At 45.8% G+C, this 22,938-nt stretch overlaps 1 protein-coding gene across 1 annotated transcript in view; it reads left to right on the top strand.

Annotated features, from left to right (window-relative positions):
• LOC141098227 (beta-microseminoprotein-like) overlaps positions 1-19,173 on the top strand; it is a 49,096-nt gene extending 29,923 nt beyond the window's left edge. Inside the window, exon 4 of the mRNA XM_073585835.1 lies at positions 18,878-19,173. Coding sequence (XP_073441936.1) covers positions 18,878-19,004 — 127 coding nt within the window. The 3' untranslated portion in view covers positions 19,005-19,173. The remainder of the gene's footprint in view (positions 1-18,877) is intronic.
• Positions 19,174-22,938: the final 3,765 nt, after the last annotated feature.

Raw genomic sequence — 22,938 nt, 5'->3', positions numbered from 1 at the left:
AGATCTACACCTTATAGTTTTGTCCGTTTTTCAAACAGTTTAGTATATTTGCTGTTTGATTACATTCAAAACTAGAGAGAGACAGCGTGTGTCAGTCCGTATACAAAAACACGGAGCTTGACAATTTTACATACATTGTACAGCGGTGTATGTGCACGCTCCTCTCTCAGTACCGTGTAACGGCTGTTATCACGGCCAAGTTGAAGCTATCTATGTGTGTGACTCTGTAAGGAAAAGTCGAGGAGTTTGTCCATACTTACAGACCTACACTCTAGGGAGATTCCAATTCTGCCCAATTCTATATACACCTTGTAGTTTGTCATACACTAGGCAATTTCTGCCGGTCACATTACGGTGTTATAGACACAGGGCCTGACAGAATCCAACTGTGTCCTGAAGTGTAGAGAGATTCCAATTCTCCACAGTCCTCTATCCACCTTTCTTACAACATCCAGAATCTGCCTGTGTAATACTATTGTAGGAACTCGAGGATTCTGATAGCGTGGGGCAATGAACAGACAGAAGCGGGTTACTTTAGTGCAAATAGTGTATTTTATAACAGCAGTGACACACAAAAACAATATGCTGATAACCTGAAATGAGACAAGTCCTAAAGCTATATAGCAATTCAGTAAAGTTCCTAAAACAGAGTCCTCATAAACATGTGATCCAAGGTGAGTGTAACACTCAGGTGATGTGGCGCAGTTCACAACGTAGTGATGCAGAGAGAGTCCAATCAGGTATGTAGCAAGCACAGGGAAGTCCAGAACAAGTCTATAGGTCAATCCCAGATGCAGCAAGAGCACAGGAAAGTCCAAAAGCTGATTCACAAGTTGATCCCTGGAGCGGCATGAACACAGGTGAGTCCAGAAACAGGTTCACATTAAGGCATACGGTAGGTGATAGTTCCAACTGCTCTCATTGGGGAAGAGTGAAGGGTTAAGAACCACACATAGTTCAGGAACACAGTTCTTACCAAATACCATGAACCAAGGGTTAAGTTCCAAAGATGAGTGCAGCTTTCCTACAGAGAACAGGGAATGTCCAGAGCCACAGCAGAAGCACACTCAGAAACCAGCAGCACAGCTGAAGGAAGCAGAATACTCCAGCAAGGAAAGGTAGCACCTGAGCCGGTTTTATACACATGAACAGGAAGTAGGGCACACAAAAACAGCAACCTCCATCTTAACAAAGGGCAAATTCATTCACAAGGTGATTTAGAAAACCCGGAATACTGACAGCCTGTCACATTGTGGTGTAAAATAAACAGGGCCTGACAGAATCCAACTGTGTCCTGAAGTCTACAGAGATTCCAATTCTCCACAGTCCTCTATCCACCTTTATTACACCATCCAGAATCTGCCTGTCACATTGCGGTGTAAAATAAACAGGGCCTGACAGAATCCAACTGTGTCCTGAAGTCTACAGAGATTCCAATTCTCCCCACTATTATATACACCTTATACCTTGTTTTACAGTACCATATAGTTGGTGGGTTTTTGGGTACATTTTCCCCAAAAATGAGGAAGTGTGGTGGAAGAGTCTGTGGAAGTGGGCGGGGGTTGGCAGCTGGTAATAATGGTGTTGGTGGTGGATCTGCTAGTAGTGGCAAAAGCAAAATAGCACCTAATGCAGGAGGTGTTGAGCCTGCGTCATCGTCTGGCTCCACAAGGCCTCGAAGGCTCCCTTTTCTGGGAGTAGGTAAACCGCTTTTAAAGCCGGAGCATCAAGAACAAGTTTTGGCTTACATTGCTGACTCAGCCTCCAGCTCTATCGCCTCCTCTTCTGAAGTTTTAAAAAATAAAAGCACTGAGTCATCATTGGAGGCTCATGTTCATGAACCACACCTTTCCTTGTGCCCTTCCCCCCAACCAAAATTGAAGGATGCGGCAGGCTACACTACAGATTACTCCATGGAGCTGTTTTCACATACCATGCCTGGGTTATCAAGTCAAATCATGAATTACCCAGGCAAAGATGAATCTGACATGGAGTGTACTGATGCACAGCCACTGATAGATGATTCTGCTGGTACATTCACTCAGAGCACTACATTGTCCTCGCAGTGTACTGAGCCAGAATCTGACCCAGATGAAACTCAGATGCCCCTTTCTGCATACTATACCACCATACACGGTGACACAGAGGAAGGTGCACATGATATTGAAGAGGAGGTGATGGATGACGCAGTTGTTGACCCAGATTGGCATCCATTGGGGGTAGAGAGTACTGCTACCAGTAGCTCAGAAGAGGAGGAGGAGCATCCACAGCGGGCATCGACATCGCAACAGCTGTTATCTGGCAGGCCCGGAGCAGTCCAAAAACGGGTTACAAAAACCAAAAGAGTTGCAGGACAGCTTGGCCAGACGGTAAAAATAGCACAGCGTGCAAGGCCTCAAAATGTCTTCCAAAGTAGGAAGAGTGCAGTGTGGCACTTTTTTGAGCAAAATCCTAATGCTCAGGCAAAGGTTCTCTGTAAGAAGTGCGCAAAGACCTTTAGCCGAGGGAAAAATCTGAGAAATTTGAATACCAGTTGCATGCTAAGACATTTAACCACCATGCACTTGCAAGCGTGGACGGACTACCAAAACTCACGTACCACATGTGCTACTGCTCCCAAAGAAGGTAGTCAGCAACGCTACATTGTTTCCCCCAATGTAAGTCCACCGGTTAGCACACCACCAGCAGCAAATGTTGAGGGTGTCGTCGCAAGGCCAAAGCAGTCAGGGAATCACAATGTTATTGCCACGAAAGACTGAATCTAGGCCATCAGAAAGAACACCAACTACATCACCATCATCAACCCTCTCTCAGTCCGCTATGTCCACCGCTAGTTCCACCATATGCAGCTCTCAAGTCCAGCTCACCCTACCAGAGACTATGAGTAGGACAAGAAAGTACTCATCCCCTCATCCGCGTACACTGGGTTTGAACACCCACATTGCCAAACTAATCTCGTTAGAGATGATGCCCTATCGGTTGGTTGAAAGCGCAGCTTTCCGCGAACTCATGGCCTACGCAGTACCACGCTATGACCTACCCAGTCGCCACTTCTTTTCTCGCAAAGCCTTCCCAGCCCTACACCTTCATGTGACAGACCGCATTGTCCATGCACTCAAGCAATCAGTGAGTGGAAAGGTGCACCTCACAAATGATGCATGGTCCAGTAGGCATGGCCAGGGCCGTTACGTGTCCATCACTGCGCACTGGGTTAATGTGGTGGATGCAGGGTCCACAGGGGACAGCTGTGATGGCACAGTGCTGCCTAGCCCACGGTATAGGAAACAGTTGGCTGTAGGCGTTCGACCCTCCTCCTCCTCCAGAAGCGAAAGCTCGTCCACAGAGCGCAGTCGCACGAGCACTGCATCCGCAGCTGACAGTGGTGCACACGATGTGTCCCACTATCGATCAGCTAGTGGAAAGCGTCAGCCGGCTGTATTGCAGATGATGTGTTTGGGCGACAGACACACGGCGGAGGTACTGGCCGACTACTTTCAGCGACAAACTGAGTCATGGCTGGGCAGTCTACATCTTGAGGCAGGCAAGGTAGTTAGTGATAACGGCCGGAATTTTGTGGCAGCCATAGCCCTTTCAAAACTCAGACACATACCTTGCCTGGCTCACACCTTGAACCTGGTGGTGGAGTGCTTCCTCATAAATTATCCGGAGTTAACAGGCCTGCTCCATAAGGTTCGAAGACTGTGCTCGTATATCCGCCGGTCGCCGTACACTCCAGTCGTTTGCAGAAGCTTCAGCGACTGCTCCACCTTCCCAAGCACCGCCTAATTATCGACGTTGCAACAAGGTGGAACTCCACCCTGCACATGGTTTAGTGGCTGTGCGAACAGAGGCAGGCCATAATGCATTTATGGGAGGATACATGGGCAGGCACTTTGAGGGCAGACATGGAGTTGACAAGTGTGCAGTGGTCGAAGCTGAAAGACCTCTGTAAAGTCCTTCAATGTTTTGAGAAATGCACACGGCTGGTAAGCGCAGACGACGCCATCATAAGCATGAGCATCCCACTTATGCGTCTGCTCATGCAAACTTTGACGCACATCAAGGAGCAGGGGTCTGCAGCCGAGGATGATGAGGAAGAAGAGGAGGGAAGCCTTGACGACAGTCAGCCATTGTCTGTTCAGGGAACTGTCGTGGACGAGGTGGAGGAAGAAGAGGAGGAGGAGGATGATGATGGGGATGATTATTTAGGGGAGGAGGATGCTTCTTGTGGGGCAAGAGAAAATGTTGGCGTGTCAAGGTCTGGTACTGGGTTTGTGCGTGACTGGAGGGATGTGGATTTGCCAGAAAGTGCTCCTCCACCCAGCACTCGCAGTGCATCATTGACACCGGGAACATTGGCCCACATGTCAGATTATGCCTTTGAGTTCCTAAAAAGGGACCCCCGCATTGCCAAAATGATGAACGATGATGACTACTGGTTGGCCAGCATCCTGGATCCACGCTATAAAGGCAAATTCCAAAACATCATGCCACAGGAGAACCTTGACCTAATATTGGCTAACAAACAAGCAACTCTGGTAAACCGGTTGGTTGAGGCATTCCCAGCACACAGCAGCGGTGATGGTTGTCACACGAGCCGTAGGGGCCGGGGGCAACTTGGAAGAGGTGTTGGTGGTGCACACATCAGAAGTGGTGTTGGAGACAGGGGTTTCATGACCATGTTGTGGACTGATTTTTCAAGTCCCGCTCACACGACTGGTAATACTGCATCAATTGAAAGTGACAGGAGACAGCACTTGTCAACTATGGTTACAAACTACTTTTCCTCCCATATCGATGTTCTCCCTCACAGGTCATTCCCATTTGACTATTGGGCAGCTAAACTGGACACCTGGCCTGAATTGGCACAATATGCCTTACAGGAGCTCGCTTGCCCAGCTGCAAGTGTGCTATCGGAAAGAGTCTTCAGTGCTGCTGGATCAATCCTGACAGAAAAAAGGACCCGTCTGTCGACCCAAAATGTGGATGATCTAACCTTCATTAAAATGAACCATGCATCGGTTTCCAAGCATTTTGTCACACCTTACCCTGATGACACATAGGTTGACAGAAAAATGGCTTTCTTTGGTCCACCTGTTCCTGGGACTTGACCAATTTCGCCTTTAGCCGCAGGTGAATGTCCCACATCAACATATGCCATTTTGTAAACCTCCCTAACTGGGCTGCCTCCTCCCCCCATGGTCACCACCTAGCGCACGCAACCGTGCGAGTGCCTTTGCCCTGGACAGGTAGGTGGGCAACTCTTGGGCGCGGGCACTGGCACAGGGTCCCTCATAGTGCAATCAAGTGTCTCTGACGGTGGGGGTGCACACCCACCATCAGACGCACTGCCATACTATGAGGGGCCCAGTGCCAGTACCGACGCCCACGAGTGGGCCCCCCTTGCTTGGGCAGGGCCCCAGCATTTGCAATGTTTACCTCTCCCTGCTCCTCCGCTGTGTAGTCTGGGCTGTCAAATCCTTCACTGGGACTGCCACTACAAATTTGGTGAACTGATAGAAGATGATGGTTAAGACGTAGCTATGCCGGGATCTAGCTTCAGATGATCAATGGCTTCCATTTCTTATGGACGTCGACTCACAATGAGATGCAGTGGTGGTTTCTCATCAGCTTTCACAGTTTTCCTACCCACAGACGTGTGGCATTCCAGCGCACATTTTTAAATGTGCCCTCTCATGCCAATCCAAATGAATCGCCTACGGCCTGTGGCTTCTGTCTTTTGCACTCCAAAGTTACGTGACAGAGCATGATAGGCAGTGAGCACCATGTTTATATCTCTCCCTGTGATCAAAATTATATGGATATGAGTAATAGCGATGGGATCAACGGTACTGCGATACAGCAACACTTTCTTCACAAAGAAAGGTTTTCGCTGTCTCCACACACTAATTAATTGAGGGTCTGCATCGCCTCTGAGAATTGTGACGGAAGTTTATCCCGTGAATAGGAATTCCTAGATTTCTGCAATTACTAGAATTTATGTCAGTAATTGTATGCATCTCATTTCCTATTGCGGAGAGTCTGGACTGTCTTACTGAGACAGAAATATATATGAAGATTTAAAAATACCACCAAAAGTGTATACTGGTGTACGCTTTAAATACATTTCCTTTTTTCTACTTTTTAGATTGTTGTCTAATCCATACTGAGAACATGGAGACTTTAAATATTTAAACTATGCTATATATACCTGCTATCCAGTGATAATGTACCCTTTCTCAACTTTGTACAAGCTGGTCAAATCCATACTGGGCCTGAGACCGTCTGAGCCTGCCTCCTGATCTATAGACATAGGTTTTTAATGTGTAAACTATGCTATACATACCTGTAATCCGGTGATACGTTACCCTTTCTCACCTTTGTCCAAACACGTCTAATCCATACTGGGCCTGAGACCGTCTGAGCCTGCCTCCTGATATATAGACCTACGTTTTTAATGTGTAAACTATGCTATACATACCTGTTATCCTGTGATACGGTACCCTTTCTCACCTTTGTCCAATCACGTCTAATCCATACAGGGCCTGAGACTGTCTGAGCCTGCCTCCTGTTATATAGACATAGGTTTTTAATGTGTAAACTATGCTATACATACCTGTTATCCAGTGATACGGTGCCCTTTCTCACCTTTGTCCAATCACGTCTAATCCATACTGGGCCTGAGACCGTCTGAGCCTGCCTCCTGTTATATAGACCTACGTTTTTAATGTGTAAACTATGCTATACATACCTGTTATCCAGTGATACGGTACCCTTTCTCACCTTTGTCCAATCACGTCTAATCCATACTGGGCCTGAGACCGTCTGAGCCTGCCTCCTGATATATAGACATAGGTTTTTAATGTGTAAACTATGCTACATATATACGTGTTACCCAGTGAAACTGTACCCTTTATCAACTTTCTAGAATCTTGTCGAATCCATACTGGGCCTGAGAACAGCTGCCGAGCTGTTAAGCAAGCTACAGCAACTGTGGTTTGGACACGTAATTTTTTGCATTTTTTCAGGAATGCCGGTTAGGCCTAATTCAGGAATTACGGTTGACCTGCACTTACTGGGAAATCATCGTTCGCGGGGAATAATTGGAATCACAGATCCCCATAACTAACGGTGTTCTGCTGGTTATCTGCACCTGTAAGCGACAAAAGCTGGTCCTTTCAGTGTAGCGCGCATGCAGCCCCAGACATGTAACGCCATGATAGACCATGATAGTGCCAGAGCCTCGCATATCCCTCTAGTAAGCTTGACGCGTACCATGGGGGCATGCCGGAGTCTCGTTCGTTAACAGAATAAAGCTGTCAAGTTGCTAGCACATCTACAAACGGACATACCACACCACACACACAATCGACAAATCTTTCAATATGTGCATCTTTTCTTGAGGTGGCATGGTTGTGGTTTCCCGGGTGGAGTCCAATTAAGCCGCAGGCTCCACTCCTGGTGGTGCCCTTTTGGACATTCCTTTAAGGTTCAGCTTTGCAATCATACTGCCCCCGGAAAGCAAACACTTTGCCTTCATGGACGCTGTTTGGAGGTTCGTGGGAATAATGCCGCCCGATCGCCAGTTGACATAATTTATTGGTGGGAAGTCCGACGGTACATGATCGCGTTCGATTTCAGAATTTTTTTTTTTTGGTTGGTATTTTACATTTTTATTCCAGCCTTTCTTGACTTCATAAGGGAATGACAAGCCTATATCTGTGTCTCCTCCACCTCCACCTCCTCCTTTTACTCCTCCACCTCTTTTCTAAATGTAGTTGCCATTATCCATATGTAATTTTTGTCTTCTGAGCATTTTCTCTGCTTTGGCACACCTTTTAAGGTGTTTTGTAATTGTTTTCTATGTGTTTGTATGTGTTTGTGTTTGCCTGCCATTGTTTTCAATGGGGTTTGACGAACATTCGACGAACTTGCCTCCTGTGTGACGAACCAAAACACTAGCGTGGTGGCTCAACACTACTCCTGATATATAGACGTACATTGTTAATGTTTAAGATGAGAAACTGGGTCTGAGCAGAAAAAGTAAATTAATGTGCATGCAAAATGTAATTGCATATGAACACATGACCTTTACACAGAGAAAACCAAAAGCAAAACACAAAACAAATATCCTGGAATAAAAAAAATATATATATATATATATATATTTTTACTTTTTTTATTCCAGGATATTTGTTTTGTGTTTTGCTTTTGGTTTTCTCTGTGTAAAGGTCATGTGTTCATATGCAATTACATTTTGCATGCACATTAATTTACTTTTTCTGCTCAGACCCAGTTTCTCATTTGTTTCTTTGTGCATTCTGTGCATATAAGGGTGTGACCGCCCTGTTTCTGAGTTGGAAAATCCATCCTGTCTGGCCTATACTATTACTGGTGGTTCAGTCCCTCTGTCCTTGTTCACATTTACGTCACTTGACAAGTGGAAAGGTTTTAAATACAAGAGTTAGGACTGTCCCACAAGGTTTGCCGTGACGTGGCGGGATGGCTTCTACATTATTTTGATCAAAATTATGTTAACTAAATACCCTTATTATTACTATTATTACTACCTTCATGCAATTTTTGCAATATATTTTTTTACTTTTTTTATTCCAGGATATTTGTTTTGTGTTTTGCTTTTGGTTTTCATTGTTAATGTTTAAACTATGCTATATACCTGCTATCTGATGATACTGTACACTTTGTCTACTTTACTATATTATTGTCTAATCCATACTGAGCCTGTGAGCGTCTCTGTGTGACTGATGGGATATATATGGAGATTGACAATTATCCTTTGACTGAATAGAGCTGTACATTTCTGATACAGTGCCATATATCTGATGTTATTTTGTGTCTATTTTGTGCAAAATTTTGAAGATTGGTGGAAGAGGCCGTGGACGTGGGCGTGGGGGGGCCAGCTGGTGATGATGGTGGTGGTGCATCTGCTGGTAGTGGCAAAAGCACAATAGCAGCTAAGGCAGGAGGTGTTGAGCCTGCGTCATGATCTGGCTCCGGAACGCCTGGAATGATACCTTTTCTGGGAGTAGGTTAACTGTTTTTAAAGGCGGAGCAAGAGGAACTGGTTTTGGCTTACATTGCCGAAACAGACTCCATCAAATATGCCCGCCTCTTCTGAAGTTTCAAAAAATGCAAGCACTGAGTGGTCAAGTGCTGGCTCCTAGTCAGAAAGAACCCCTTTCCTTGTGTCCTGCACCCCCACCCAAACTGAATGAGGCAGCAGGCCACACTTCACATTAGTCCATGTAGCTCTTTCTATCATACCATGCCTGGGTTATCAAGTCAAATCGTGAATTCCCCAGTCCAAGATGAATCTGACATGGAGTGTGGGTGGCCAGCCAGGGCAGTGGGGTTAATCGGTACCGGGCCGGTGTCTCACAGGGATGTGTCACGGTGGTGGTGACCCGTTCCGTGGCCCTGGGCGTCCATGCAAAGGGGTGAATTATGTTTATAGGTGAATGATACGTGATGCCACCTCTGGTTTCTGATTAGATTTACCAGCGCTGCAGTGTCGCTTCTGTAGGACAGATGTTGTGGTGCAGCTAAGATGTAGAAGACCTGCACAGGTAGGGCCATAGTCGCAGGGCAGATGAAAGAGTTGGGAGATGGTATGCAGTGTAGGATGTAGCTGAGCTGTGCGCCAGGCACAGGAGAAAGATGACAGACACAGTCGTGCAGTTCCTTTACCTGTACTTGGTAGGTGCTGTCCAGGACCCAGCGTACAGATGGAGAAGTAGCTGGTCTGCCTGGAAGCCAATTTGGATTTCTCTCTCTGCAGATAGGTAGTGTGGCCTCCGTTCTAGCGCTTATCTGAGGTACTCGCAGTGCTGAGTTCAATGAAGTTCCCCCTGTTGACTCTCTTTTGGAACTTTCTCGTATAGCTGGCAGTCGTAGCCTTTTCCTTCTTGCTCACACACGTCGATGCTGGGGCCTCCGAGCCTCAGTTGGGTACAGAGCATTTACAGCTGCTACTTCCTCTGGATTCTGCTGCAGGAACGTCAGTGTCCCTACAAACTCGGAGACCGGAATTCGGACCATGCACTCCAGCTAGGAGTGAGCCTTAACGCTGCTCATCCTCCAGCTCCCCTTCTCATGTCCACACACTTCCCCTTCCCTGCACAGAATGGCCTAAATTACCTCCTCCCGACCACAGAGAGCAGCTCCTTAGCAGTCATGTTCAGAGGTCTCCCTGCTGGCGTGGAGAGGGAAATGTGTTGTGTGTTGGTTTAACTGCTAGAGAGATCCTTCGTTGCTCCTAAGCATGACATCACACTCCCTAGGAGGAAAGTAATACCACTGTGGCGACCGTACTCTTGGGGACGCCACAAGTGCACTGATGCCCAGCCACTGCTAGATGATTCTGCTGGTACATTGACCCAGACCACTACATTCCCCTCACACTCTACACAGCCAGAATTTGACCCAGAGGAAACTCAGGTTCCCCTTCCCGCATACTATACCACCTTACACGGTGACAAAGAGGAAGGTGCAGATGAAAGTGCAGGTTGCTTGAGCTGGTGGGGGGGCATACTCATGGGCGACGGCACTGGCACAGGGCCCCTCATAGTACGCAAAAGTGTCTCTGCCGGTGGGAGGGGACCCCCACCCGCTGTCAGACACACCGCCACACACCGCCATACTATTAGAGGGGCCCTGTGCCACTGCCGTCGCCAACGAGTGGGCCCCCCCTGCTTGCTCAGGATCACAGCACTTGCAAAGTTGAAATACTTACCTCTCCCTGTTCCACCACCATGACGTCTTCCGCGTTTCCTGACAGTGATAGTCTGATCAGAGAGTGCAATGACATCACGTCTGTACACCCTCTGCCTAAACAGCCAAGTGCAGTGAGATGGATGATGGGGACGACGAGGAGTCCAGACTAGTACAGGGATTCCATAGCGAGGAGACTTATTTAATTGTTTTCAATGTTGGGACAGCAATTTTTGGGGAGCACTATACTCTGGAGAATGATATATGGGGCCCACCATACACTGGAGCATTCCAAAGTTGACATCAGACACTGGAGCAGCATTTACAGTTCACATTATACACTAGAGCATTAGAAATGGGGCCCATTATGTATGGAGCATTATTTGGGCCCATAAAACAGTGGAGCTTCATCCATGGGGACCAACATATACTGTAGCATTATGTGGAGATCATCATATACTGTTTCAAACATTATATGGGACCAATGATTCTGTATGGAGAAATATATGGGCCTCATTACTCTGCATAGCGCACTATGCGGTGGCCATAATACTGTATGGAGTAATATACTGTCCGTTTTTGGAGCTATTAAAAATGGATATCAGTCATGAGATGTAAAAAGTGAAGTATTTTTCATTGTACTATGCCGCTATTTCTCTGCGGTATCGGAGCATCATGAGTTGTGGTATGTGTTAAAGGGGCGCTCTTTGGCCCAGGGCACATGAAAACCTGGAGCCAGCCCTACCCCCCCACAAATTTAGCCAAATAACCCCCATTTTTCAGTGCGTAACTAGTATTATGAGGTAAATTAAGGTTGAAAAGCTTCAGTAATCAGAATTGATGTTTTTGGCATTCAAAAGGGCACTGTAGGTGTGTTTCCTGTCCTCCACTCCCTGCCGACTTTGTTTCCCCATTGACTTGCATTGGGTTTCGAGTTTCAGTCGGCCTTCGACTTTTCACGATAATCGGCCGATTTCGTTCGACCCGACTTTTGCGAAAGTCGGGTTTCATGAAACCCGACTCGACCAGAAAAAAGGCAAAGTCGCTCATCTCTACTCACCACACATCTAGATAAGTTCCTTAGGGGGTCTAGTTTCCAAAATAGTGTCATTTGTGGGGGGTTTCCACTGTTTAGGTACATCAGGGGCTCTCCAAAGGCAACATGACACCCGCAGACCATTCCATCAAAGTCTGCATTCCAAAACGTCACTGCTTCCCTTCCGAGCCCTGACGTGTGCCCATACAGTAGTTTTCTCCCACATTTGAGGTATCAGCGTACTCAGGACAAATTGGACAACAACATTTGGGGTCCAATTTCTCCTGGTACCCTTGGGAAAATAAAAAAATTGGGGACTAAATGATCATGTTTGTGGAAAAAATACGATTTTTTATTTTCACGCCCGGGCATTATAAACTTCTGTGAAGCACTGGGGGGTTCAAAGTGCTCACTACACATCTAGATAAGTTCCTTACGGGGTCTAGTTTCCAAAATGGTGTCATTTGTGGAGAGTTTCTGCTGTTTTGGTACATCAGGGGCTTTCCAAATGCGACATGGTGTCCGATCTCAATTCCAGCCAAAAACGTCAAATGGCGCTGCTTCCCTTCTGAGCTCTGCCATGCGCCCAAATAGTTGTTTACACCCACATATGAGGTATCAGTGTACTCAGGACAATTTGCAAAATAACTTTTAGGGTCCTGTTACCCTTGGAAAAATAAGAATTGAGGGTGAAAAGATAATTTTTGTGGAAAAAATATAATTTTTTAATTGTATGGCTGTACGTTATAAACTTCTGAGAAGCCCTTGGGGGTTCAAAGTTCTCACCACACATCTAGATAAGTTCCTTGGGGGGGTCACTTGTGGGGGGTTTCCACTGTTTAGGTACAACAGGGGCTCTCCAAATGTGACATGGCGTCCGATCTGAATTCCAGCCAATTTTGCAGTGAAAAAGTCAAACGGCGCTCCTTCCCTTCTGAGCTCTGCCATGCACCGAAACAGTGGTTCCCCCCCACATGTCAGGTATCAGCGTACTCAGGACAAATTGCACAATAACTTTTGCAGTACAATTTCTCCTGTTACCCTTGGTAAAATAAAAAAAATTGAATCTGAAGTATTTTTTTTGTGAAAAAATGTTCATTTTTTTTTAAATATTCAAAAAATTCCTGTGAAGCACCTGAAGGGTTAATAAACTTCTTGAATGTGGTTTTGAGCACCTTAAGAGGTGCAGTTTTTAAAATGGTGTCACTTTTGGGTATTTTCTATCATATAGACCCCTCAAGTGGCTTCAAATGTGATGTGGTCTGTAAACATAAAATGGTGTTGCAAAAATGAGTAACCGCTGGTCAACTTTTAACCCTTATAACTTCCTAACAAAAAAAAATTTTGGTTCCAAAATTGCGCTGATGTAAAGTAAATATGTGGGAAATGTTACTTATTAAGTTTATTGTGTAACATATCTCTGTGATTTAAGAACATAAAAATTCAAATTTGGAAAATTGCGAAATTTTCGCTAAATTTCTGTTTTTTTCTCAAATAAACACAAGTTATTTGAATGAAATTTTACCACTAACATGAAGTACAATATGTCACGAGAAAACAGTGTCAGAATCACCAAAATCCATGGAAGCGTTTCAGAGCTATTACCTCATAAAGGGACAGTGGTCAGAATTGTAAAAATTGGCCCAGGAGTTATCACGCAAACCACCCTTGGTAGTGAAGGGGTTAAGACAGCTGACTTCCTTCAATCCCTGCTGGTGATTTTCTTCCTGTGCCTCCTGAGGTTTGATGTCTCCTGCTCTGTTCCTGCATGTTTCAGCTAAGTGGTTCATTTGCTAATTTTTTTGCATTTGATCTGATTTTGTCTATCTCTGCTTTGTGCGGGTAAGCTTGCTCCTGCTGGGGCTGTGCTGGATCACCGCCCATATGTTACTGCTTGTGTCAGCTTGTTCTGTCCCCTGTTATATTGGTCTCTTTTTGCTTTGCTTTCAGTATATACCAGAGTGCTGATATAGTGGGGGCGAAGTCGTGTGACTTCAGTGTTTTTTTGAGCATCAGACGAGTTGGATTTTTCAGGGTTTTTTGCGTGATTGCAGACAGTGTCTTTTGTTTACTGTCCGGTCAAGTCAGTCTGGGACCCATCATTTGCTCAGTCTATTTTTCTGCCTGCGTTTGTGTTTTCATCTTGTCTCACTGACAATATATGTTTGGGGGCTATATATTCCTTTGGGGTCTGCTCCGGGGCAGTTTAGATTTCACCTTTCTTGCTTTAGGCTGAGTTAGCTCTCCGGCTGTGCTGAGACGTCTAGGGCATCGTAGGTACGCTCCACGGCTACTGCTAGTTGTGTGGATAGGATCAGGGGTCTGCAATCCGCTTAGTTACCAACCTCTCTGGTTTTCTGGTGGCTTAGCCTGGTCCTGCTATCCTCCTCGGTGATCCAATCATAACACACATGTTGTGATCGTTCAGTCAGATTGACTGACTTATCACGGCAATCAGAGAGCTGGCTCTGCCTCTCTAGCCGTGCCAGTCAGCTGTCAGCATCTGCTGTCGGCATGGAGCTGTCACTATGTTTTCACACACGATGGATATAGCTCATCATGATACTGGAACTGAAACCTTCTTATGATGTACTATACTCGTCATTAGTTGTTAAGGAGTTGAAGGGGTTATATAGGAGTGTTATAATTTTGCATATGGGGCTAAGAACTAACAGACAGGTATCTCCTGTTCTGCTCGGTGATGATTTCTGCTGGCTCAGAGCGGTCAGAGACCGCTCCTGTTTATGAATCCCCTGTTTTCACTTTTGTTAAGTGAAGAGAGCAGCATCTTCTCTTCCACTCTGCTCTGTTATTGCGGCGTCTCTGCCGATGTCATGGTGATTGACAGCCAGCTCCCGGCTGGTTAATTGTGGGAAACTAGGAGGAAATCAGCAGTGATGCCCTGTCAACAGAGCAGAGTGGAAGGAGAAGAGCTGCTCTGTTCAAAGAGATGTGAAATAAAGCAGGGGAATTGCTGGATGAGCCAGCAAAAATCATCCCAGTGCAGAACAGGCAGGTAGGTATAAACTCAATGCTATGTTACAGCAATCTCTTTTTAAGTGGATCCCTACAAAAGGATTGTGATTTTTCAAAGTGTGTTTCTTCAAAGTGTTTTATGCCAGACAGCAAACGTAAATACTTTGGTTAATCGTCCCCCAAATCCTCCTGGGTCTACCAGTGGTTTGAGTGTTTTTCCTTAGCCTATCACATTTTTTCCACTTCTTAAACCTCCCGTTTCCCACTCTGTTGTTTTGTGAGTGTATTTGTATGATTGTAGTTTTCTTTTATCCCTGTCTGTTAAACCTGTCTATTTGGTTACTGTTATGCTATACACTTCGTCCCCTCACCTCCCTGGATGGGGGAGGGATCAGGTAAGGGTTAAGTTAAGAGCAAAGATAGGTACTAGAATCCGGTGTCTCCACCTTGAGGAGTAATCTGGGAGACAGGGATAAACTAAGGTGCCCCTGGTTTGTGGGACTTTGATATTCAGGTGTCTGTCTTCTGTGCCCTGGAGTCAAAGCTTGGAAGCCGAAGACGACTGTGGCGCAGACTGACAGGACCAAAAATTACATTTTATATCAACATGTTGTCAGCAGTGGTCACCCGAGGAAAGTGTCTGTCACATATCCACCGTGTGCACGGAGGCCTGCCAGCGACATGCACTTGCGTGGCCTGTAGCTGGAAGGGGCGAGCTGCAACCCACATAGACTATATTTGTATGAGGAATCACTCATGCCCCCTGGTACACAGGTTATTACTGGTGCAGTTTGCTGTCCGTTGCACATGGGCCTCATTCTGACCCAATATACAGTTGTTTAAATGAGCCTCTTACGAGTCATGATTCTTGGTGCAAGTGGGCGGCCGTATTATCGCTTGTATGTGATTTGCATAGTTATGGTCACATACAGACTACTTTAATCCTACTTCTCACAGTTCTCTCCTATTGAGAGAAGCCGTAGGCACCTACTCAGCCCGTGACCGAAACCGAAGCCATATTCTCAGCACGTGACCACAATTATGCAAATTACATACATGCGCACAAGAATGAGAATTGTGACAGGCTCAGCATGTGCATTGCACATTGTCACAATTTAGCAGCCTACAGATGCCCGTGCTCAACAGTCAGCACATTAAGCCAATAATTTCTTCCAGGCCTGAACCTACATATTTTTTTACCACTTAAAGTGCATTGCAAATATCTTCTGATCAGTGAGGGTCTAGGTCTTGAGATCCTACCAGTCGCTCAAAGCACAGTTCTGCGGCACATCCACAGAGTGTGTGGACCCATAGAATTATTACTTACCCCGTACACTGTTCTATGTGTGTGCTGCTTACAAGAGAAGTGCACTTCAGAGCCGTGTTTTGAACTATTGGTGGAGGTCTCAGACCCTCACCGATCACAAGCTGTTTGCAGTGCCTATTGTACACTCACTGGCCACTTTATTAGGTACACCATGCTAGTAAGGGGTTGGACCCCCTTTTGCCTTCAGAACTGCCTCAATTCTTCGTGGCAGAGATTCAACAAGGTGCTGGAAGCATTCCTCAGAGATTTTGGACCATATTGACATGATGGCATCACACAGTTGGCGCAGATTTGTCGGCTGCACATCCCTGATGCGAATCTCCCGTTCCACCTCATCCCAAAGATGCTCTATTGGATTGAGATCTGGTGACTGAGGAGGCCATTTGAGTACAGTGAACTCATTGTCATGTTCAAGAAACCAATCTGAGATAATTCGAGCTTTATGACATGGCGCATTATCCTGCTGAAAGTAGCCATCAGATGTTGGGTACATTGTGGTCATAAAGGGATGGACATGGTCAGCAACAATACTCAGGTAGGCTGTGGCGTTGCAACGATGCTCAATTGGTACCAAGGGGCCCAAAGAGTGCCAAGAAAAAATTCCCCACACCATGACACCACCACCACCAGCCTGAACCGTTGATACAAGGCAGGATGGATCCATGCTTTCATGTTGTTTACGCCAAATTCTGACCCAACCATCCGAATGTCGCAGCAGAAATCGAGACTCATCAGACCAGGCAACGTTTTTCCAATCTTCTACTGTCCAATTTCGATGAGCTTGTGCAAATTGTAGCCTCAGTTTCCTGTTCTTAGCTGAGAGGAGTGGTACCCAGTGTGGTCTTCTGCTGCTGTAGCCCATCTGCCTCAAAGTTCGACGCACTGTGCGTTCAGAGATGCTCTTCTGCCTACCTTGGTTGTAACGGGTGGCAATTTGAGTCACTGTTGCCTTTCTATCAGCTCGAACCAGTCTGCCCATTCTCCTCTGACCTCTGGCATCAACAAGGCATTTCCAGCCACAGAACTGCCGCTCACTGGATTTTTTTTCTTTTTCGGACCATTCTCTGTAAACCCTAGAGATGGTTGTGTGTGAAAATCCCAGTAGATCAGCAGTTTCTGAAATTCTCAGACCAGCCCTTCTGGCACCAACAATCATGCCACGTTCAAAGGCACTCAAATCACCTTTCTTCCCCATACTGATGCTCGGTTTGAACTGCAGGAGATTGTCTTGACCATGTCTACATGCCTAAATGCACTGAGTTGCCGCCATGTGATTGGCTGATTAGAAATTAAGTCTTAACACACAGTTGGACAGGTGTACCTAATAAAGTGGCCAGTGAGTGTATATTTAACAATAAATGATTATAATTGTTATCATTCTAAATACAATGACAGGTACAATTTAAAGAACTATAATTATTTTTTTTTTACTGTGGCCTAAGAACAAACGGGCAGGTAATTGCCAACTACCTCCCTGCCCTTCCCAGCGCTGATCTCTGGTGGCAGACAGCGGTCACAGACCACTCCTGATGGCGATTCAGCAGCTTCTGCAGGGACAAGCCCCCTGTCAATCATCGTGATGTTGGCAGTGATCTCCCATCAACAGAGCATCCCACAGGAAAAAAAAAGAGATTCTCTGATGTGAAGCGGCAGAATCACAAGCAGAAGCAGTCTGTGACCCTCTACGCCAGCACTGGGCAGAACAGGCATGAAGTTAGCAACAACCTGCCTGTTAGTTCCTAGGCACATAGTAAAAGAAAAAAAAAACAGTCCCGGATGATCGAGTTTTGAAAAAGAGTCAATTTCTCCAAACTACAGTACTATTTCCTCCAATATGTAAGGCAATCACAGTCTGTACTATCTGATAAGTGATAGGCCACTGTTACAGAACCAATCAGCACCCAGAATATGTTGTGCAGTTATACGTATGGATAATAGGTTCCATGGGAGATGCATGTCCCTAATGCATCAGCATTCCCCTTTTGTCCGCCCTCCCCCACCTTTGTAATTTCCACAGTAAACATCGGCAGGCTCCGGCCACCTGCGGCTATTGTAATGTATGTCTGGCCTGACGCTTTTCTATTGGCCTGCCCTCTGTATCTGTGTGATATATTCTTTGTCCTGTGAGTAAAGTGTTGTCAGACTGGAAATACATGGAGAAGCAGTGATCTTTTATATGCGCCCATGTAACTCAGGGATTCCAGCCAGCGTCATTCATTCAGACTCCAGCCAACACAGAGCGGACCTCCGAAAACACGGGGTGGTACTGAAAGAGGTACCCCAGCTTGGTAGACCGCGTTACAGCCACTATAAGCACATCTAAATAAGTCGTATCGATGGCATGACTGCTTTGTGTTATATTCAGTTGTTAAGCATGGAACTTACATTTATTGTTTAGATTTAATAAGGGTGTTCTAAACTGGTAATAAATAGTACAATCTATATGTTTACATAACTTTGTTGCAGTATGAAGGGGGGGTAGAAAGATTTCTTGCACAGCGACCCTCTGCAGTATGTGTCCACCCCTGGTCAGGTCACAGGATGGATGAAACAATCATATCACAGTGCCTCTGCCAAACTGTGTAAAATGTCAAAGCCTCTTTTGATTTGCCTAAATAATATTGAATAATATTACTATAAATGTTTGTGGTCAGTATTCAGCCACTGACATAAGTAATATGGAAACCCAGGATATAAGAGGATTCCTATTTGAGTATCTCATGTATAACGTGTTACATTAGAGAGTATGAACAGACAACTCAATGTGAAATAGCTTCCACTCTAATAATGTTTTCTTTTTTATTTAGTTTTGGCAGACCAGTCAGTTACAACAAGGCAAAGTGCGAAGCAATCTTTGACAAGGAGGCCTGTGTTTACAGGGTGGTTAGAAAAGATAATCCAAAGAAGACCTGCAAGCACTCAATGGTGGGATAAATCCATTCACAAATATCAGCAATGGAACTTGTAATAAATACAGCATTTACATTCTTTGTATAATGATGACATCAGTTAAACTATCACTGGCCATATACATTATTTTCAGCAGTGTGTATGACCATATTATGTGCTAAATAAATAAAAACGCTTATTACTAATGATGAAATGAGAAATGCTTGATTCTTGATCCAGTAACATGAAGACTAATAATAAAAGTTGATAGAAGATTTGCTTTGTCTTGGAGTAGTGAGCACAGGTAATATCTCTTACATATCATGTAGCTATTCCAAAGGAAAGAAATAACATCACACTCTTCCCATACAAGTGTATGGAGCGAGGCTGTGCCAAACTGGCCAGGAGTATGTATAACACATACATACCCTCCGGTCCCAGCTCAGAAACTGGAGAATCCGGTGACTGCAGACTTATCCATTTGGATGGGACAACCCCTTTAAAACATGGCCCAGTTATTAAATATAAGTATCACCTATAAGGCTTGTCAGAGATATTTTTTCTCTAGTATTCCAACTATACTTACCCACCTCTGCGGCAGTGCACATGACACCTGCAGCCAATCAGTGCTTCTTCCAATGTAGATCCAGTAACATGACCCTCATCTGTGCTGGAAATTGCAAGCTGAATAACAATATGATGTATCAACAGTCATGTGAAAAAGCCCTATGGTAGCTACAAAACAAGAAACAAGTCTCATTCAGAATATAAAAAAAACATTAAATGCTTTTCCCACTTCTACATAAAAATTATTTTTTGGTTATTTTTAACCAGTTTGTCTGATGTGTGAGCCAACATGTTATCAGTATTAGTAGGTTAGCGCCTAAAGTCTATCCAGCTAATGGAACCCATCCTGCCAGTGCTCATTCTTTATTGTGTCTTTCCTACTTGGGACTTGTTGCCACCATCAATGCAACAAGAGTTTGTTCACTAATGCTGAATCCTCTCTTAAAACCTGTCCGTGTCTGTACGACCATTAGAAAATTTTTGCAGGACCAATTGGTCACTTGTTGCTGGAACATGGCTGGTGCATTGATGATCACTTGCAAGGGGGAATTTGAGTTGTTCTTTCTTTTGGTACTTACTTGTCAGGGGGGTCGGATGTGGTACAACGTAGATGATGAATTTTTGTTGCGGGGTTGCTTTAGCTTTGCTGGTTGTCTGTTTGGGGAAGGCTAGTGTTGCAGATAAGTGGACATTTGTTGGGGGTGGTACGAGGGTACATATTGGAGATTTATTGTCATATTTGCTCTAATCGGGGTAGGAGTTTTGATTAACACTTGGCCAAGGGATTTTTAGGGTTCAAGATATGTTTGTTAATTGAGTAGTGCAGCGGTAGCACACTGTGCAGTGACGAGGCACTGACCCAGCAAGGTTCAAAGCAAAATATCTCTTTATTGTTTAACTCACAAAAACACAGCACTTGATATCCTCTGCATCACAGCGGGGAAACAGGAAAGTCCACCTTTGGATCCCAGCCGGGAACAAGACAGTCCACTTCCGGTTCGCAGCCGAGCACATATCCTCTGGATTACAGTCACCTCTTGAAACCATTTGCCGTGTAACTGCAGCGCCTCTTGTTGCTGCCGCTGGAACTGCTTCTGCAGCGCCTCTTGCTGCTGCCGCTGGAACTGCTGCTGCAGCGCCTCTTGCTGCTGCCGCTGGAACTGCTGCTGCACGCCTCTTGCTGCTGCTGCCACTGCAGCTCTTCCTCCTGCTGCATGAGGACCACCTGTCTCAAAAGCACCTCCATTTCTCCAGCAGACTTGAGCTGTAGAGTTGCAGGCTTGCTCACTGACATGCAGCATGCTTTGGGGTATTCCTCAGTTCACACTGCCTGCATTCTTTCCATCATATGTAGTGCAACGGTAGAACCCTGTGCAGTGATGAGGCATATCCTCTGGATTACAATCACTAAACACGCCAGTCCACCTTCTCACCAGTTGCTATGGGCGACTGCACTGCTGTGTCAAAGTTCTACTCACAGCATCACACCGTACATGATATCCTCCGGAGACGGGAACCATATCCTCCAGTTTATAGTCACTAAACAAGCCAGTCCACCTTCTGACCCGTTGCCGTGGGCGACTGCACCGCTGTGGGTGCCAGACCTCTCAGCTCCCCTGGCTCTTAGGCTTGGTTTGCCTGTGTTGCCTCACACAGGTGGAGCACTGCAGAGCCGACTGCTCTGCACTCTGCACACCAGACTGTCCTTGAACCTGACACACCCAAACCCTATACTGCAGGGTTTTTAACTAGCAACCTGTGGCCTTCAGCCATATGGACAACCCAGCCAGGAATGAAACGGACTGCATCACTCCGGTCCTGCAGTCTGTTTCAATACACAAAAGTGTTGTGAGTTCATTTTCTGGTCTATCAGTTGTGAGTTCTCCTTCCAGGCTCCCTCTGGTTGTAACAGGAGGTATTGAGGCTGATTTAATCAGTAGAGATCTGTCACCTGATAATGAGGATGATGATTGGACCTCAGGAATCTCAGATTGGATTTAAGACAGCCGACGCCCTACTCTGGTGCTGGTGATTCCTTCTGCTTTTCAGGTCTTGGTTCTCAGCTCTGTTCCAGTCAGCTCAAGCTAAGTTTCTCTGCTAATGTTCACATTTGATTTTGTTGTTCTATTCAGTTATTTGTGTGGTCAGCCAGCCCCGGCTGGGGCTGTGCTGAATTTCCACTCTTATTTATCTGTATTTGCCAATTTGCTTTTTGTCCCTTATTAGATTGGCCTCTTTTTGCTCTGTCTCAGAATATTTCAGAGTGCTGATATAGTGGGAGAAGTCTAGTGACTTCAGGGTTAATTTTGTTATCAGAAGTGTTGGACATTATTTTGTAGGGTTTTGGGCAGATTGCAGACAGTGTCTTTCCTTTCCTCTCCTTTCTAGTTAGTTTGGGCCCCATCGTTTGCTCAGCCTATTTTTCTGCCTGTGTATGTGTTTTTTCATCTTGTTTCACCGTCAATACATGTGTGGGGGCTGTCTATTCCTTTGGGGTCTGCTCTGGGGCAGTTAGTTTTCCCCTTTTCTTGCTTTAGGCTTATCTAGTCCTCCGGCTGTGACGAGGCGTCTAGGTTCATCGTAGGTACGCTCCATGGCTGCTGCTAGTTGTGTGGGTAGGATCAGGGATCTGCAATCTGCATAGTTACCAACCTCTCTGGTTTTTCTGGGCTTAGCATGTTTAGGTTTTTTCCTCCTCGGTGACCCATTCATAACACAAAAGCCCAGAGCAGGTTTTCCCTAAATCTGCCTTAGACAACCAGCATGTCCAAGACCTATACTCACTTTACGCCTGTGACTGCAATGCTATCTCATGGTCTCTATACTCCTCTGTGCGCATCCTGGGGGGAGCATACAGTGACCCTCACATGTAACTCCAGTCACTTCCTCACGTACCCCCTCCCTCTGTTCAAACCTGTGGGGTTGAACACTTGTCAGCCCACATGGGCGCGTGACAGGGCATCCGCATGACCCTGTGATACCCCCACCTGACACTGTACTGAGAAACCAATTCAGGCCCTTGGTACCGTTTCCTCTGTACCCTATATCACGCTGAAAGGCCGCGGTCAGCCTCGGCAACTCCGGGCATGCATCTGTACCACGCAGCACTGAACTCGAGCCTCCCGATGCTACTGTCTAGCCAGAGCTCTTTCCAATTTACCCTGACCCCCCGGCCACAACCTTGGCTGGTGCCAGAAGGTTCCTCATGCATACATCCTTAGTTGCCTCCATGACCACACCTTCCTGATTCCTCCAGGTTTTCTTTTATACGTGCGTTTTTTATATACCTGCATCTGTGTGGGACCCTGGAACTGAAGTCTCTCGAACTTAACAGGGGACATTTCCAGCTCGGGTTTCAGAGGGGTCTCCACGACCTCTCCTGCCACAACCTCTAGGGGGAATCTATTGGGGT

The sequence above is a fragment of the Dendrobates tinctorius genome, unplaced genomic scaffold, assembly GCF_039654945.1.
Source record: "Dendrobates tinctorius isolate UK_male_01 unplaced genomic scaffold, ASM3965494v1 ptg000089l, whole genome shotgun sequence".
In the NCBI taxonomy this organism is placed as follows: domain Eukaryota; kingdom Metazoa; phylum Chordata; class Amphibia; order Anura; family Dendrobatidae; genus Dendrobates; species Dendrobates tinctorius.
The sequence above is the reverse complement of the archived record's forward strand: the minus strand, read 5'-3'. Positions and strand labels throughout refer to the sequence as shown.